Source organism: Gordionus sp. m RMFG-2023, chromosome 1, assembly GCF_954871325.1.
Source record: "Gordionus sp. m RMFG-2023 chromosome 1, tfGorSpeb1-WG-v2, whole genome shotgun sequence".
Lineage (NCBI taxonomy): Eukaryota > Metazoa > Nematomorpha > Gordioida > Chordodea > Parachordodidae > Gordionus > Gordionus sp. m RMFG-2023.
Window position 1 is genome coordinate 67,052,275 of NC_088775.1, and position 20,040 is coordinate 67,072,314.

The 20,040-nt window shown below is 28.9% G+C and overlaps 1 protein-coding gene across 3 annotated transcripts in view; it reads right to left on the reverse strand.

Moving 5' to 3' along the window:
- The window catches only part of LOC135931440 (sarcolemmal membrane-associated protein-like), a 51,530-nt gene that overhangs the window by 287 nt on the left and 31,203 nt on the right, over nucleotides 1–20,040 (reverse strand). Inside the window, exons 14-18 of one of the 3 annotated variants that reach the window (XM_065468551.1) lie at nucleotides 13,090–13,287; nucleotides 3,306–3,434; nucleotides 3,176–3,261; nucleotides 2,682–2,777; nucleotides 179–416 (exon numbers count right to left, since the gene is read on the reverse strand). In XM_065468551.1, coding sequence (XP_065324623.1) covers nucleotides 213–416; nucleotides 2,682–2,777; nucleotides 3,176–3,261; nucleotides 3,306–3,434; nucleotides 13,090–13,287 — 713 coding nt within the window. In that variant the 3' untranslated portion in view covers nucleotides 179–212. Of the gene's footprint in view, nucleotides 1–178; nucleotides 417–2,681; nucleotides 2,778–3,175; nucleotides 3,264–3,305; nucleotides 3,435–13,089; nucleotides 13,288–20,040 lie in introns of those variants that run through there. The other 2 variants (XM_065468552.1, XR_010573042.1) reach the window with 2 other exon arrangements.

Sequence of the window (20,040 nt, forward strand, 5' to 3'; positions counted from 1 at the left end):
ATATAGAATTTATACTTATATATAGCAAAGATATCAGGTAATTTCTTTTTATAACTAAAATAAATATTTCGTTTGCGTATTACTTCAAAAGAAAAAGAATATACACATGCCAAATAAATAATTAAACTTATCTTAATGTAAAGGTATTTCATTTAATTAATATTATTTTTAAACTTACATAACATGCCATAAGTATCATGCTAAAATGGTTATCATGCCTTAAGCGTAATAAATAATAACATAGCCAAGATCAGGACAAAGAAAGAGATGATAAAAAGTTTGAAAATATGCTGAGATAATTGGCGTGGTGAATGCAATTCGTTAACATTGGGCATGAGAAAGGAGGCGAAATATTGTAAGTTCATTTTTATAAAAGTGAATGGCGAAGGAGAGCTGTCATGCTTTGATTTGGGGAGCTTTATAATAATTATTATATGTAATGATTTATGAATCATGAAAATATATAGTACATTATTTAAATAATAAACTCAACATTGATAAAATATCTATATTAATAATTTAATTCAGCTGTTGCATTATATACAGTGGTGTATTGCTTAAAAACTTGGCGGGGGAAGGAGGGGGGGGGCGTTTTTTTATATAATAAAAAATATATTTTTTTTAAATTACGAATATGAGAATAAATTATCTTATATTTAGAAAAATGTAACAAATTTAATAGCATCAATATCCATATAGATTAAAATATAAAAATATGCTTCGCTATCTTTGGGTTGTATTTTTCTTTAAAAAGATTTCATTCCCACACGATGACTCCTTTCCCATATTCTGATACATAGATCTGGAATTCATTCCGATATCAGGTTCATTAATATCTATGAACATTAAATTTGACAAATTATATACTCTCTGCCATGATCAAAATCATAAGATAAAAGCACTTTTCACACTCGGCAGTAGACACAGTTAAGGAATTTTTCAAATTTTTCATTAGGAATATCTTCATCGATATATAGTCGAAGCCCATCATATTCATTTAATTTGAATCTTTTTATTTGCTTCTCGCAAAATCGCATCTAGGTTCTTAGGCCCAATAAATAATATACCGGAAAGAATATCTAAAATGAAAAGATAATTTTATTAAAATGTATTCAAGTTAACCCTCGTTTCCAAGGTTATCTATTAGACGCTGCATGATGCTTTCTAGTCATTCTAAATTGGTCTATGAATCTTACTGTGGATTTGTTTAACGGTGTATTTTTAAATAAAAGTTAAATTTCTGAATTAGCAACATCTGTAAATACCCGTATAGTGTCTACTCGAGAGAGGGGGCAGGAGCGATTTGCCTCGCAATTTTTTTGAAGGGGGTTAGGATAAAGCAAAAATAAACACTATTTGTAGATTAAAGATAAAAATAACTGATAATTTTTACAAAATGTATTCCGTTTGAAGTTATACACTCTCGTGGCTTATATTTAGAATACGGGAGTTCAATTTAATTGTTTAAGGTTATAAATGGTGGCTCGTTATAAGTTTTCTAATTAAGATCATCATGAGGTTGTTAGAGCATAATAGGTGGCTAAATATTGTGGCCAAAGGCCGAGAAACTTTTTAGGAGGGGATAAGGGGGTCACAGCTTCCAATAAATTTTCTGTCACTTAGACGCTGCTTAAACAATATTTTATTATTGCCAACATGCTCGTAATGATTTTTTTTAATATCAGACAATCAATAAAAATGGTTAATTGACAAAAGGACACCGAAAAACTTGATAAAAAAATATCTTTATTAAAATTTTCAAAGTAAATTGATTTATCCCAACAACTAACAACCTACCTTTTTGAAGATTTTGAATTTTCTACTTAAACATTAAAAAAAATTTAAATTGGAGTATTTTTGCCTAGAATTTTGTTAAATCGGCTAAATCCTAACCGTCAGAAAACTTCGCTGAGCCTTGAGGCAAGAGCATTTTCAAGATTGAGCTATTCTCTAGGTTCAAACCTCGATCGAGGCTTAAAAAAAATTGGTTTAGCCTTCAGAGTTGGCTCAAAACTAAAAATGGAGCTATTTATCACTATTACTTGTTGGTAGTGAACCTCATTCTATACTTTAATAAAGCAGAAAAATCTATATAAAAATAATAAAAATAAAAATATCAAAAAATTGTGGCTATAAAAATATAGAAAAGATTTTTGACTAAATGAAAATTTTAATCTTTATACCAAATAATAAAGAGAAAGGGATTCAATTTTAACACTTTAGAAATAAAATTTTTTGAAGGGAGGGCTCAGCCTCTCCACAAAATTATGTTAGGGGGCTAAAAATAAAAAAAAAATAATGGAACTTAGCCCTCCGTAGCTACCCTAGCAATAGACCCTATGATTACTTATAATGTAGTTAATGAATTAATCGATCCTATTTTAGAAAAAAATATCTTACTATAAGATTTGGTTCACTAACTCTACGTTTAAAATGCTTGCAATAGTAGATGAGAGAAAGTGCTTCAAAAGCAGCCTTAAAATAATGAGCTGAAACTAAAATATTTAAAAACCGTTAAATAACTTTACAGAATAATTTGCTTTTATATAATTCATATCAACATCAGGTACTTTACACTTTTTAAATATAATTCAATTCATTATTTTTAAAAAAAAGTGAATATAGTATTACTAACTCTCGCATGCATATTGAATCTCATTTCTTTTGAAATATATAATTACTATTTTTGCCTGGTAAGCTAATTCTTTATAATCTTCAATCAAACGTTCCGATGTACCATTTGAAGAAACTCCTTCTTGCTCTTCAACTCTTATGGGCTATATTATTATTATAAAAATTAACAATTCAAAGCTCTGACAAAAATTAATTATTTAAAAAAATTGAATATAATTGCTGTTATAGATTTTTAAGTATCATGGGATATAGTTTATTATTAGTTAATTGCTATTAAATTAAACAATTAACATTTGTTTTATAAAAAAAAATCATTTTCTTTGCCAAGGAGGTATCTCCTCTCATATCATTGGCACCAAAAAGGCGTTTTAATGGTGAATTAAAAGGACTCAGGAATAAATCATATGAATAAATATAAAATGAATGAAAAAGTAGATAAATTTGGCATTCAGTCAAAATATCAAGAATTTATTTTTATTAAACATAAATCTGAGTAGAGATATTATCTAAATTTTAATATTTAAAAAAATATATTTAAAACCGTAATAAGGTCTTCTCGACCAATATCCGTATTCTCGTTAAATTTGAAAGAATGTGGTTGAGTTTGATCTTCAATTACTTCATTTTCTAAAAAATAAATAATAATTATAAAATAAAACATAAAAGCAAACCTTTTTTTACACTCTTCAGTTTTACTTTGTTCAAATTTAGCTCAGATTGCAAATTCCTGATTTTCTGTTTCATGTAATCATTTTCTTGTTTCAAATTATTGCTATTGATGTTAAGGTTTTGGAAATTTTCTTGAAATTTAAAAATTTTTTTTAATTATTGTGGTTTTATTTTATGTGCATAAATTATTAAATAAGGTTTGGTACCAACGATATTGCTGGTTAAAAATGTAATCATCGATATTATTTTTTTTTTGAAATAGCCCCAGTTCCAATCTTGACCTCTCTTGACCGGCGAACAGCTATGCATTTCCATAGCCCTCCGCCTTGGCTGTAATGCCGTGGTTCCCTCAATTTGCATGGACTGTGGCCATCCCATCGAATCGAAAGCTAACCATCCCTTGCACTGCAAGTTCTCCCATGGACGACAACCGCGTCATAAATCTATTAACAACATCCTCCTAGCTGCTCTTAAAAAAGTTAATATTCCATCCATCCTCGAACCAGTGGGCCTCTCAAAAGAAAACGCCATACGCCCCGATGGCATATCTCTCATTCCCTGGACCAATAGTCTCCCACTAGCTTGGGACTATACCTATGTCGATTTTGCCGCCGAATCCAACCTCTCATCTTCTGCCATCGAAAAGGCAGAAATCCTAAAAAAAACAAATATGCTTGCCTCACCAATACCGTGTTTATCCCAATCGTTACCAACCCTAGGCATGTTCGGAAGTGATGCTCTCAATTTCATCAAAACTATTGGGAAAAAAATGAGGCAGATCTCAGGGGACCCCAGTGAAAGATTTTACCTTCGTCAGCAGATTTCCCTGGAAATCTGCCGGTCCAATTTTTTAAGCATTCACTCTTCTCTAGTGATTTGTACCCTTTTTTTATATTTTTTTTTCTCATTTCTCTTTTATGCATATATATTTTTTAATTCATTTTTAATATATATTTGTTTTTTAATATATATTTTTAATTATAATTTGTAAATGAAAAATTTGTGTTTTTTAAATAAAATATTACGCTCTTTAAAAAAAATAAATAGAGCATATGTTTGTATGCCACTAGATTAATCAGACCACAAAAATTGGCTGATTTTAAAAAGAATTTGGAAAACGCCGGCCCTATTTTTATGCCTGGCCGGATTTTTCTAATTTAGTTATTTTTTTAAAAAATAATGTTGGCTATATTTTGTAAATCGTTTCAAATGAAAATTAAAAATATGAGCAGTAAATGATTGTTAAATGATCTATTATTCTCCAACTGATTAATTGATATAATTTAAATTTATTATAAAAAAGTTGACCGGGGTTTTTGTAAAATTAATCTCCTTTAATTTTCGACCAATTTTAAAATTATACAGTTTTAAAAGCCAGTTCCGTGCCGAGTGTCTGGCCTATATGTATTTAAATGGGTCATTCCATGTTAAGTAGATCACGATTCGGTTGACCCTCTTTTTCAAAAGAATTTTGTGTACAAACTAAAGTTCTTGTTACCTATATGGGAAAAATTTCAGCCTCCTATATTATACTTTTAGAGATATCAGAGGTAGAAACATGAAAAAGATCTTTATTATGTAGCGGTTTTAACTTAATTAATGATTGGTTAAAAACTTGTAAATAACAAATTTAAAATAAGGCGTGTCTGAAAATAAATTATAAAAATATTTTAAAAATGTTGGGAATCTTTTGCCCAGAACAATAACTAAAAACCAATGGGTTGCTCCGATTTTAATAAAATTTTAAACAAAAATTAAGTTCAAAAAAAAATATTGAGATGAACCTTAACGGCATTATAGGTAAATCGATGAAAACTAATAAAAAAAAATTATATTTTTAATGCTATGTGTCAAAAAAACTTAATTCGAAAAGCCGAAAATAAATAATATCATTCGTGAATTTTAATTTTCCTATCATATTTATAAAATAAATAAAATAATTTTTAGATTAAAATTTTTTACAATAAAAAAAATGATTATAATCGCAGCGAAATAATTTCATTTCATAATATTAGTACTGTAAAGTAACGGAGTTCCTTTTTTGAGTAACGGTAACGCAAAATGTTACTTTAAATCTTTTCTTAAAAAATTTTTAAAAAAAGAAAAACATATTTTATTGTACTATAAAATTACTTTTATTTATTTTTTAATATAAATAATTTAAGCCCAGTTTTTTATTCATATCAACCAACAACCATTCCTTCATTTTTATTTTAAATTCTCGTCGTTAAATTTTCAGTCGAATGTTAATCTAATTAATATTCAATCAAAATTCAAAGAAAATATTAATATTATTATTCTATTTTATAATTAATTTTAAGAATATTGTGTCCATAGTACTTACTTCTTCAGATGATTTAACCCTCCCTGGCTCCAATTTGAAACATATTTTACACCAATAAAGAAAATTTAGGGTACAAAATCTACACTTTGCAAAAGTAAATTATGTCCCAACATAAATAATTCAAACTCAATGTCCAGCAGTTCAAACATAAAAAAGCATATGAAGGTAAAAAGATGAATTAATATATTATTTTAAATATGTTTAATAATAGAATATTAAATAATGGGTATTATAAATAACCATTAAAAGAAGTATTCTTTCATAATATTTTGAAAAGCTTAATCATGAAATTAAAATATAAGCAATTAAATTATACTATACTATAGTATAGAGCTGGGAACCAACATTAAAAATCCAAGATTAACAAAATATTGGTATTGGTTCAAAATATTATATTGGGTTTAAAAAATATCTTCTATTTATTGTTTTAGTATTGTATTGGTTTAACTTCAAATTGTTAATAAATTTAAAGAATAAAATAGTGATTTTAAAAAACTTTGTTTAAATAAATATAAATATTATATATGGAATAAAACTAAAAAAGCAATATTGTTTTAGAGAACTGAACCTATATATTTTCCTAATTCCTTTTTAAATGATAAATCTGAATTCTGAAAAAAAATAGTAATTGAAAAATTATCTTTGCTAATCATAATTTCAATTTTTTAATGTTTTCCTTGACAATAAACTTAGTGAGGGATTAAAAAATGCAATTAAATTTTTAAAAAATTTATCTTCAATTATTGAAAAAGCTAAGTTATTTTTAATAAAATATTCAATAATTAATATTTTAATATTAAAATTATAGACTGCACACTCCTCAAAATTGAAAGAGAATGAACATTTGAATAGTAATTAAAAAAAATTGAAGCCAATCAACTCACACTCATTGAGATGCAAAATCCATCTATAACAAAGATAAAAATAGCAAAATCAGCTTTGATGAATTCGTTTTTAATTTTGTATTTGAAGAATTACAACCATATTCAATTGTAGAAAGCACTGCATTTATTAATATTATCAAAAAATGAAGCCAACTAAAAATGTGATGCCTAGGCCTACCCTTGTAAAAAATTAACAAAGCATATGACACCATGGCAAAGAAATTAGTGGATTTATTATCCCAAAAATTTTCTGTACAACTGTGGATTCTTAGTCAGCTTATCATCGGTATATAATATATATATATATTATAGACTGATAATATTGTCTTTTAAAAAGTTCATTTCAGCCAGCATAGCTTGTAAAATGCTAAACCAAAAACGCACATTTATTATCTAGTAAAAATAATCTTTGAAAATTTTAGGACATATAAGATACAAAATAAAGTGACCGAATGCATTACCAACGATGCTAGAAATTATATAAAAGCATTCGTGTAAAAAATTAATATATTTATAAAAATTTATTAGAGTATATAAACAAGGAATGGAATCGGATGAAATAGTTCCTCTGCCATTATTTGATCTATTTAAAAATCAAAATACTAATGATAGTATTGTATACTTATCTAAGCATCATCCCTGTTCAATACACACTTTAAACCTCATTGCAAGTGTTGACATTGAAAAGGCAGTTAACGATGTCCTATTAAAACTCACTTCAAAAATTACATTTTCTGAGTGTAAGTATTGTGGAATAAACATGGGCAATCTTCAAACTGTGCAGCCATTTTTAAGGAAAACATGGGAATATCTGATTAAACCGGTTATAACAAGATGGAACTCTTTTTATAACTCCGTGAATAGAATAGTTTTATTAAGGAGAATTGCCAAAAATTTGACGAATCTTATGATAAATCTGAATTAGAGATTTTAGTCGTTCATGGATGAATATTGTATGATTAGTGTTAATTGAGAAATAGTATATGTATATTTTATAGGTTATAGAACAGATTGCTACAGCTCTTCAATTTTAGAGAACAAAGAAAAAATGCATTTGGGATGTCTCATTCTCATGATAACTATTATAATATTAAAACTTTAAAAAATGGCTTTAAATAATTTCAAGTTTTGTAAGCCGCTTATTAATTAAATCCTGGAAGGTATAGATAAAATTTTACAGTAAATTTTGCTTACAATTTATATTTTGATTATCTTTTATTTTTAATAGATTCAGACACATATAAAAAGATGAATATATACTACAATAATTCACCCGTTATTTAAATTGTATTGGCCCTGGATAAAATTAGACAACAAAGGAAGAATGCTAGAAGTTATTTCGAGTTTGAGAAATGATCTTGATAAAGAAAGAGCAAACTTAATTCCTTTATCCAAAACACATACCAGAATATTTTCTGATAAAGATAAAAAAAAATTTGATGAGGAAATGAATGAAGATCCTTGTGAAGATGACCTATTAAGCCTTTTCAAAATAAAGATAATTCTTCAAATATTTTTAATAAATTCCCCGAAATAAAATTTTTATTTATTAAATATAATACAACTCTCCATCCTCTGCGCCAATTGAACGCTTATCTAGCACGGCGAAAGCTGTGTTGAGCACTAAGCGCTCTTGTTTGTCTGATCAAAATTTTGAAAATCAATTGTTGCTAAAAAATAAATAAAAAATTGTTACACAAACATGTTATCTTATATATAATATATTATTTTTGCATAATTTTATATATATTATATAATGTAGGAAAAAAAATAAATATTTTTTATATATATTTAATTTTTTAAATAACGAGTAACCCGTTACTTTTTTAAAATAGTCAGTAACGCGCGTTCCTTTTTTAAAAGCAACGAGTAACGGTACCGCGTTCCTTTTTTCAGACTTAACGAGTGCTTGGTCGTAAAATTTACTACCCAATTTTGTGCTCAGGCCTGCTCTGAGCACAAACCCGGGGCTCAGCCTGTTGTTCAGATGAATAATGTTATTCCAAATAATTCGAATAAAAAATATTTACCTATATAGAAACAGCAAAATTCAATGGCATTTTCTGAGGTTAGATAGTAAAGCTCTGTAGGCAACTCAGCTTAGAGTTAAAAAAAATTTAATCGGGGCCTAGGACTTAGAAATACCAAAAAAATAGGATTAAAATGAGTTATTATGTTAGTTAGCTGAGCGATTATTTCCGGCCATACCATTCTAGTTCAGAATTAGATAAACTTTCTGGCCGGATTTGTTTAATTTCATCGCTATTTTTTAAACAAGTTAGTGCTTTAAACATTTCTAAAAAAATCGACCAACGTTCATAAACAAAAAGCGAACGCGTTCACGTTCATTTTCAAAAAAAAGGAACGTGTTTACGTTCGTTCAAAATTTTATGGTAAATTTTTTAAAAATTAAATCTAATATAAATAAATGTCTTATATTTTTTAACACAATAATCAGCCATGTTAAAAAATAATATAGTTTTATTTTGTTAATATAATTATAAATAAAATAGTGAATAAAAAGATTTTTTATTTACAAAAAATTTTTCGTATTAATTTAATAACAATTGTTTTTCAAAATTTTTATCTGATAGATAGGAACGTTTGGCAGTAAATACGGCATTAGCTAAATTAAAAACGCGCTCTACAGGGACAGATGAGGGGATCGCGGTATTATACTCAACTCTTTTAACGTGGGAAATTTATTAAAAACTTTTATTGTTTTGTCCTTTGCTTCAAAAATTGAGATAAGTTATCCTCCTCCAATCCATCCTCTACTTCCTCTTCAAAAAAAGGATATCTCAAAATTAACAGTTATTGCATAATCATTTCTAGGGTATTCAATGCATTTTTTCGACTCTATACTCTATAAGTTAATTTTTTATAGGTTCGTTATGTGGAAGTTTTTTCCATGGCTATTGAAGCTTGAATAGTGGATGCATAATTGCAGAAAGAACATATTGATTATCATATATATGTTCAAATGTTTAAAAAGATAAAATATATGTAATTAATTTGATAGTGATAGGTTTAATACCTTTTATTAATCCCATTTAATACTGCGTCTCAGTAGTTTACCATATTTTAGGTCACTAATTTTTTAAATTTTAAAATAACTATCTTTACTGTTGGGGTAAAATTTCCAAATGCAATTTTTTCTTCAAATTTAATGATTTTACATAGTTATATTATATAAAATGAAATAATTAATATTACACCTAAATTTCGTTTTAAATTGAAACTTGAAGATTTTGAAACTGGTAAAATAGTTTTTAAGCACATTTTACATTTGGTAAGTATTGAATTAGTTCCTTCAATATAGGATGAAACTGTAAATAATTATCAAATTTGGGTTATGGTAATGTTAATTCATCTGATTTTAAATTTTCAGAATCAGATGATGATGAAATAATAATATCCACGGTTATGCTAATCTATTAAATTAAAATAACAATAATATTAAAATTAATAAACTATAAAACTATAATAATGGCGTGTCAAAAAAATTGAAATGTGAAAAAGGTAAACTGATTATAAAATATAAGACTTTATCTGAAAAAATTCAGATAAATATTAAATTTTTCAAATAAAAAAAAATAAAAAGTGTATTTAAAATTGAAAGAACATTAAATTCGAACGCGTTCGTCATAAAAAAGGAACGCGTTCATGTTCAAAGTTCGTCAAAAATAAAAGGAACGCCGTTCATCATTTTTTTTAAAAAAACGAACTTCATTTATAACACTAGTTAAAATATATAAAATCTTTAATTTACACTTTTTATAAAGTTTGCATAATTGCTATAATTGGGTAATGGCTAAATACATGCTAACTCAGCTCAAACTTCAGGTGCTAGCCGAAGAAAAAACATTGAGGCATTTTAATTTATATTAATTTCTTTCAAAACTGAGTTTCTATCTTTTTAAGAATAACGAAAAGCCTGATAGTTTTAGGCTAAAAGATTTGGTCTAGCCATTTTTTAGCCGGCTAAAAATATATTTGGTTTGAAGAAGTTTAAAACTAAATTGTTGTAAAATTCAAAAAAAATTAAAAAGTAAATGTGTTATTTTAATTATTTTTGTAAACAAAATATTTTTATCTGAATGGGGTTCATTCATTCACAATCACAGCACTGAAAAATAATAATTAATAAACTTAACTTCAAAAATATTTAAAAAACGAAAATTATTTTTAAAAAAAATTTTCTATATAAATAACTTAAATGAAATAATTAATAAACAACTTCAAAATATAGAAAAAAAACGCCTGTTACTTTTTGCCATAATTATCGTCTACAATCAACATGCGTTTTTTTAATATTTTTGAAGTTGTTTATTAATTTTTTTTTAAAAGTTATTATTTATATAGAAAATTTTTTCCAAAATAATTTTCGTTTTTTATTATTTTTTGAAGTTAAAGTTATTAATTATTATTTTTCAGTGTGGTGATTGAATAAAATTCAGATATAAATATTTTGTTTACAAAAATAATTAAAATAACACATTTACTTTTAAAAAATTGAAAGAAAATCTTGAGAATAAGATTATTTTTTTAAAAAATTTTACAATTCTAATTTTAAACTTCTTCAAACCAAATATATTTTTAACCGGCTAAAAAATAGCTAGACCAAGTGTTTTAGCCTAAAACTATCACTCAGGCTTTTCGGGGTCATTCTTAAAAAGATAGAGGCTCAGATTTGAAAGAATTTAATATAAATTAAAACGCCTCAATGTTAACGGATTTTCTTAGGCAAGCGCCTGAAGATTGAGCAGAGTTAGCTTGTATTTAGCCATTATCCAATTATAGCAATTATACAAACTTTGAAGTGTAATATGAAGATTTTATATATTCTGACTTCAGAATAGGCAGGACAAAAATACGCTTGTTTATACCACCCCCCCCCCTAAATAAAAAAGATCCAAAAGTATTCTAAATATCCCATTCAAGCTCAATCATGCCGAATTTCGGAACTAATGTTATCAAATGTACTTGTTAAGATATTTCTAAAATTAGGAAAAAAATCAATTGTTTAAAAAATAGCGATGAAATTAAACAAATCCGGCCAGAAAGTTCGTATCTAATTCTGAACTAGGATGGTATAGCCGGAAATAATCGCTCGGCTAACCAACTTAATCCCTAGGTGGTTTCAATTAAAATTTTTCTAACCCTAAGCTAAGTTGCCTGCAGCGCTTTATTATATAACCTCAGAAAATTTCATTGCATTCTACTGTTTCTATATTCTTGGTAAATATTTTTTATTTGAACTATTTGGAATAACATTATTCACCTGAACCCCGATTCTAAACCCCGGGTCTGTGATAGGGGGTCGTGCTAATAGCTGGTTTAGTCGATTTTTAGACCCAAACCCCGGATCAGGGTTATACACAACCAACCAATTAACAACACTATAGCACTACATAATAATAATGCTGGAAAATCTTATTATTTATATTTAAAATGAAAACTACCAAAAAAAATCATTTTAACAAAATGCGTTATTTTATACAGAAGCGCCATCTATTTATGAAATAAATATTCATTTATTGTTTTTAAATCGTAATAATTAAAAAACCCATGGCTGCCCCAATTTAAATTTTTCTTACATATAGATTATATAAATGAATAATAAAATACTAAATTCAAAGAAATTCGGAGCTTTCATGTTCAAAATTAATTAATAACTTAAATAAAAACAGCAAGATTATTATTTTTATATAAATCCTTAATATATAATAAAGGCTTTTAATAGAGTTACAAAATGCTTATAATTTTTATTTTTTTAACTAAGGTCATTTTTGGCACTTTTGACCATTGATATCGAAACTATTGTATTTGGAGGCTAAAATTTTGGATCCATGCTTTATAATGAGGTTCACTTCACTCAGTATGCAAAATTTTATCCAAATTAAAAAAGTTGGGCCAAAAAATTATCTATTTGGTATGGAATTATACATATGGTTTAATTTATTTTATTCGTATGAATGATCAATAATAATCCTACATGATATTTTTTAAATAATTTATGATCTAAAAGGTTCCAATCACGATGCCCGGCCTGTCAACGAAGGTTTGAGGTGGGGTAAAGAGGGCAGCCATGATATAAAAATATGACAGTTTATTTTATTGATTAATTTCCTTCTATTATCGATCAATAAAATATTTATGCAGATATTTTAAGTATTGTAGACCTGCAGGCGGCAAGCAGGAAGGATGGGGGATAGGCCAGTTACAAAATAAAACTATAAAAAGTAAAACAATAAATTTATAATAAAGCGTTGCCTTTTTGCCATTAATAAATTCTTAAAATAGTTGAATTATAAATATATATTTTTAATAATCCAATAAATAAGCAATTGACAATTTGTACATGCTCGGAATAAATTGTCCTATTAAGATTTTAAATTTGCCAAAAAAAATTGATAAATTCCTGACTGGTTTGGCCCATAAAAATATTTTCATAAGTTACCCAACCCGATAATATTTTTGTCTAGCCCGTTCGGGGCATGCAGACTTAGTAGTTTAATTCAAATATATATCATTAAATAAATTCAAAGATTTTACCTTTGAGTACCGATATCAGCTTATCTTTGTCCCTCAATGATTTTTGACCTTCAGATAAAAGCAGTTTAAAGTTTTCCGTTTCTTGCAATTTAGACTTAGCGGCTTTACATTCTTTTACTAATTCTTCTTTGGATGTAAAACTTTTGTGGCATAGAATCTGCGAATTGTTAAGCTTCCTGATACATTTTTCTAACCTAACTAAGGATTATATATATATATTTTGACATATATTTATTTAAAAATATATTGGTCTTCTCTAATTTGTAGATATAAAAATATTATATCTCTCAAAAATTTATAAAATTAATTTTACATTTCATTATCCTCGTTAAACATTGAGTAAATATGATAAACAATAGATGCGTGTCTTATATATTTTTTATTTTGCATTAAGGACCATATGTTGCGCATGCGCCATTATAAATATATGCGTCGTACGTTTTTCTGGAATTTGGAATCGGAATTTCTCATTTTTAAATTTTTTACGAGACAAAGCATATTTCAAATATGAAAAATATAATCAAAAATGTAGGCTGTGTAGAGTACTCAGACCCACCTTACGGTTTTCAGGCAATTTTTCCGTGAACCTTTAAACTACACTTAATTACATATATATTTTTTTATGAAATAAAATAAACAAAAGTTCTTGACAAAATTACCTGAAATTCATAATAGGGTAGGTAATATACACATGCTGGAATATATTTCCGGTAAAATGAATATTACTTATATTATTTTAGATTTAGAGATTCCGAATCTAACTAGATTTTTGATAAGTTGTCATAACTTAAGTCATAAAGACTATACTCAGGGTTGGGGAAATTTTCTAAATAATGTATTAGCTCATAATTTTTTATAAATTTTTCAAATAAAATATTATTTAAATTAACTAAATCTGTGAAATTGAATAATCCCCCCTTTATTTATTTATATAAATAGCACAAACATCTATTTGTTTGTTATTATTATTGTTTTTTCTCGATTATTCGCTGTGTATATTTTTCAATGGTGCGACCACCTCGACATGCTAGCCAACCTGGACACACAGCCGCCGGAGCCCCCGATATTCTAGGTCCGGCGTTGGACGAGCTTACGGCCAACAATTCTCTGGTGGCAACACCGTCCGACCCTGGTATGGCAGCGATGATGGCTGCCATGCAGGCAATTTCTGTTCAAATGGTTGCCCTATCGTCTAGAGTGGACAGAAGCAAACAACGTCGCCATTCACCTTCTGGGCACAGAAGCGCCACCTCAACCCCCATTCGGCGCGAGATCAGACCACTGACATCGCCGCCCCCAAGAGTACCTCCACCGCCATTAAACACCTAGGAGAAATATTCTAGGCTCAGAAAAGTTTGGGCCGGTCTCAATCAAGACTTGGCGGAGCCACGGTGCAAGGCCAAAGACAGGAACAGGCATGAAATCAAGAATCAGACCCGCGGTTGATTGAGGTCATGACCAAAAGGATCCGAGTACTCGCGCTCGCCATCCATTGGAATTGGTCAACGGCAAGGACAAATGATCTCTCATATCAGGAGAAATTCTTTTGCGGAGAAGAGCAAGGTCGTTCACGAAGGACGGTCCTTTCGCGATAGGGGTCACGGGGCCCCTTCCACCACATATCGCAGGAGGCCTGAAAATAAGGACCCGCCCTCCACCAGGGGTAAGAAGAGGAAATAGCGAGCCTGATCTTTCTTCACCTTCTTCCTTTCTGTCTTCTTCTTCCCCTTCCTGCCCCCTAATACGCAAAGTCCCTTTTTTGGGCCACCCAATACCCAACAGCCCTTTTTAGGGCTGCCACCACAAATATCTGCAGGAGATACTCGTCCGGGCCACTGTACACAGGCCCGAGGGGAGCCAGCGCAGTTCCCAGACTGGCTTAAAAGGGTTAACAAATACCTTAGGGAACTGAGGCATCAGCTGTGATCCCCTGATGATAATGATAACTAGGCAGATTCCGGTAGCGAGAATACCTATAGCAATAATAATCCTGCCCCGGATCTGCCCCCAGCCAGTTACAATGCGGACGTAGACTCGGACATGCCGTCTTTCATGTCCGAGGAATCCCGGATGCCACAAATACGTCGTGTTCGTCTGACAGCAACAGTAACAGCGATGCACTGATATCTATCGTCTCGGAGCTAGAGAACTCAATTTTCAGCAACGACGATAATTCTGGTATGCCCCAGGTGGGGTCCATTGCATTACCTAACTTACCCGCTTCGCAACTATATCCTGATCATATTTTCCCCTAGGAAAATACGGATATAGTCGAATGCCTTGGCCTTTATGGCTTCGGCATTCCTAAGGCTTTATTTCTCGAATCAAAAATATATACAGCGAATAATCGAGAGAAAACAATAATAATAACTAACAAATAGATGTATGTGCTATTTATATAAATAAATAAAGGGGATAATTCGTTCTTGAAGATTTGTTGTTATTGATTGGTGCTGTTGATTTTTGATTCGGGCCTTAAATTAGTAAGTCGGCTGACGTAATGCTAATCTCCCAGTTGTAAGTGGTTGTTGACGTGTTACTTGGGGGTATTGACAGTCCTGAAATTAGAGATGGTGTAGCGAGCCCAGTTGACCGATCGATGATTGTTTCTTGACCGAACAGGGACTCCGTCAATAGAGATCGTGCTAACGCAAATTTTAAAATAAGATTACAATTCTCCGCGTTAGCCCAAAACATTCAATGGGTCCCAACTAACGAGAACCCTGCGGACGAGCCATCGAGGATATGGATGGCCCAAAGGGAGCACTTGGAACTCTCTGAAGGCCCAATTCTGCAAGCGCCAGTCTTGCTGCAAGACCAGGAAGAATCCCTGTTCGGTCAAGTAACAATCATATCGATCGGTCAACTAGGTTCGGATACTACACCATCTCTAATTTCAGGACTGTTAATATCCCCAAGTAACACCTCAACAACCACTTACAACTGGGAGATTAGCATTACGTCAGCCGACTTACTAATTTATGGCCCGAATCATAAATCAACAGCAAGAATCAATAACAACAAATCTCCAAGAACGAATCATCCCCTTTATTTATTTATATAAATAGCACACATATATTTGTCTGTTATTATTATTGTTTTCTCTCGATTATTCGCTGTGTATATTTTTGATTCGAGAAATAAAGCCTTAGGAATGCCGAAGCCATAAAGGCCAAGGTATTCGACTATATCCGTACCACCGGAGCAGAGGTAAAATAGAATTATATTTTAAATAAAAATTATTTGACATAAATATATATCATTGAACTTTTTTTTAAATAATTTAACTACATCATTAGATGGATTATTAACATATATAAAATTTTAAAGCTAAAATAATCATTTTCCTCAAAATAAGAAAATGGAATATTTTCCTGCCCCATTATCTCATTTTTTTTAAGAGGGCTTCATCTAAAAGTTTATGTTGCAAATATATTTTTAACTACATAATACCCATTTTTAAAATAGAGGGGTAAGGATTTACTAAAAAGCCTCTCTGCTTCGGTGAAAATGAAATCGAAAACTACTCTAGTTTTATATCATTATAAAAAAAATTATATCTAAGATGTTAATTTTTTCGCTAACTCGGGACATAAATTTAATATTTAAATATATAAATTGTAAATTTACAAAATCAAAATATAATAAATAAAAAAACTATTTGTATTAGTGTAAAATCGTAATAAATACAAGTATTTGTAATTATTATTTTAAATACAAGTTTTCGCGTTACTGCCCAACCCTGACTATACTACAACTGCACCCATTTAAAAAAAATATATAAACCTAATATTTTTTGGTGAAATCAAAATGCAGCCTTATGCATCTGCTATAAATATGAAACTTCGTGTTAAATATGAATTCTTTTCAGCATATTTATTAATAAATTAAATATTAATATAACCCATGTCATTTCATTATAGCCTATAAAAGAGCTCTCGGGTGGGTGTGAGTGAGTTTTTTTAAATAAAATAATGGGCGGAGAAGGTAAAAATATTTTTTTAAATAATTGCCAGGATAAATATTATAGGGGCATAATTAATCTGGCTGACTTATATATTTTTTTTTAATTTCATACTTTTATGTCTAAACATATAAACCAAAATAAAGAACCATACTAAGGGAACAAATTACTTATAAGGCGGCCGGATGGATATAAAATTTTTAAACCAAAAGGTGAAATTAAATTGGTTACATAAGTATGATGATGGATGAGAAAGAAACTACGCGTCTAATATAAAATGCAAAATTGTTTGGGGTAATGCTTTCGTAATAACATAATAAATTCACTGTAATACCATCGTGGAAGTGGCGTAGCTATGGGTGTGGTTTAAGAGGTTGAATTTAGAGTAGTCAAAATTTGCGATTTTATGAAAAATTCAAAAAAATTATCACGATTTTTTGATTAAATACAGTTGGAAAAATATCATATATCTTTTACCTTAGTATAATATTACTTTCCAAGTAAAAAGCCAATGCTTCAGGAAACCTGGTCAGGAAATTGTTGAAGGATATATATTGACAAGTTATGAGCTAATTTGATACTTTGTCAAATAAAAAGCTGTCAAAAATTTGATATGTGCATTAGAGGTTTGCAATGTCTAGACCGTCAATATTTGAAAAAAATTTATCTGGTCGGGTCTGGCAAAAAAATTATTGGGCAGGATTATTGATGAATTCTGATATTAGATGAAATCCATAAAGTGTAATGTTCTTAATTAACCACTAGCCAATATTATAAATAGTTGTCTATTTTGGTAAACTACATATATTTTGGGTTAGGTCTTATATAAAAAACCGAGCTGGACTACCTTGGTAAAAAAAATTGGAAACGGGCCAGTCCGGGTACAAATTTGGCCGGGCCTAAAAATTTTGACATTTGTAGACCAATGTGCATATTGTTTTAAAAAATCTAACTAGTCGATATCGTGTGTGGGAAAGTAAATCATTCAATATTTTTCTAAAATGAATATTATTATGAATACCCTCAAGTAAAAGTGTTTAACCAAATTTAAAAATTTATTTTTTTGATTAATAAAATAATGGTGGATTTATTATTTTTAATTTTAGCTACTGTTATTTCCCAATTGGGTGTCCTGTTGCATTAGTCCAATTTAAAATGCTAAGGTAAAATTTGGTCATTCGTTAATACCCTTAATTTAAAATAATCTTTTAGTTTTGTGACATTTGTTTGGTATGCCCCAAAAATCAATCATTTTTAGAACTATCTTTCTTCCCTTTATTTATTCAAGGTTAGTTTTTAAATTATATAATGATAAATATATTTTAACCTTTTTTCTGAGAACAAATCAATTGTTTATAACAAAATATTACACAAATTAAATAAGAAATCTAATAATTTATTTGAAATATATTTAAATTAGTGTATATTTAATTATTATATGATCGTTTTTGTAACCCACCATCCTGAAAATCAACATTATTATTATACTTTCACTGACTAATTTCTTATCCTATATTCTAACCCCAAAATATATTTCAGATTTAACAAACAATGAGACCAACGTGGCAAGCAAAGTAACTTGGCTAATTTTATATCTTAACACTAATCTTCTATTTATCATGGTAAATTCCAAGCTACATCTGATCCGTTTAATAAAAATTTTTCAAATGAATTAATAAATAAAATTAAAAAATTGAATGATGGTGTAGGGCTGTGTGGATATTAAATATCCGATCGGATTGGCACTGATGTTTAGCATTTTCAAAAAATATCAGATGGGGCTGATATTTTAAAAAAACAGATCCGATATTTTTTATTGTTTTTATTTATTATTAATTTTTTTTATTTTATATTTCATAAATAATTTCATAATAATAAATTAAAAGGGACTAAAATACAATTTATATGTTGTAATGTTTAAAAAATTAAAAATTTTACACTAATTTTTATTATACTATCTGCTATACAAGAAAAGGATTTAAAATATCTAAGTCACATTCAGCTAGTGTTGTTAAACGGCTAGATTTCGCCATTTTTAAAAAACGCTTAAATGAAGATTTTGGCCAAAATTAAATTACTCAAGCTTATTGATTTTGCTTATAGATGGCAGAAAGGTTTAAACTTAGTAATAATATTTTGCTAAAATCTTCATTTAGCCCTTTTTAAAAATCGGCGGAATGGAGCTGTTTACCAAGTTTACCAACACTACATTTACCCCATAAACATTTCGAATATTTTAAATGAGATTATTAAATTTTGGAGAATAAAAAGCACTTAATCATTCGTGAAAATTGGTTGGTCTTTTTTAAAATAGAAAAAATTGATATTTTTATGATATTGATACAAAGATAGATGGTAAATAAAAATAATTATTGGATAGGTATCGGATCGATTTTTATAGCAATATCGGAAAATATAGAATCGGTGAAAATTTGTGAATCGGCACAGCCCTAAGTTAGCAGGACCATTTAATTCAGGATAGAATCTTAGCAATTAACAGCTTCAGTAGAGTATTTTATCATTTGAAATGTATTTCAAATTTAGGAATCGTTTAGGAAAACTAGTTTACTTTTAAACAATTAAATTCAAATGCCGATGACATTATTAATGCTTGTGATTAGTGATTTACATCGGGCCTAATTTTTCAAAACGGCCCAAAAAAATTTTTAAAAAAATTTGTCCTGCCCGATCTCGAACGAATTATTTTTTTATTTGTCCCAATAGCCCGATCCGAATTGAAAATAATTTGTCCTTCCGCCAGGGCCCGAATTTATTTATATATAGAAAATTTTAATTTTTTTTATTATAAAAATAATATTAGCGCCTTGTTTCTTGCAAAAATTTTAAAATACATTAATTTATTTGACAAATGTAATGATATCATATTTAAAAATTTAAGCCCGACTCGGCCCGAATTTTTAAAAGATATTAGGCCAGACCGAAATTGAGGCCCAGCACGGCCCGAATGCAGATCACTACTTTGCACT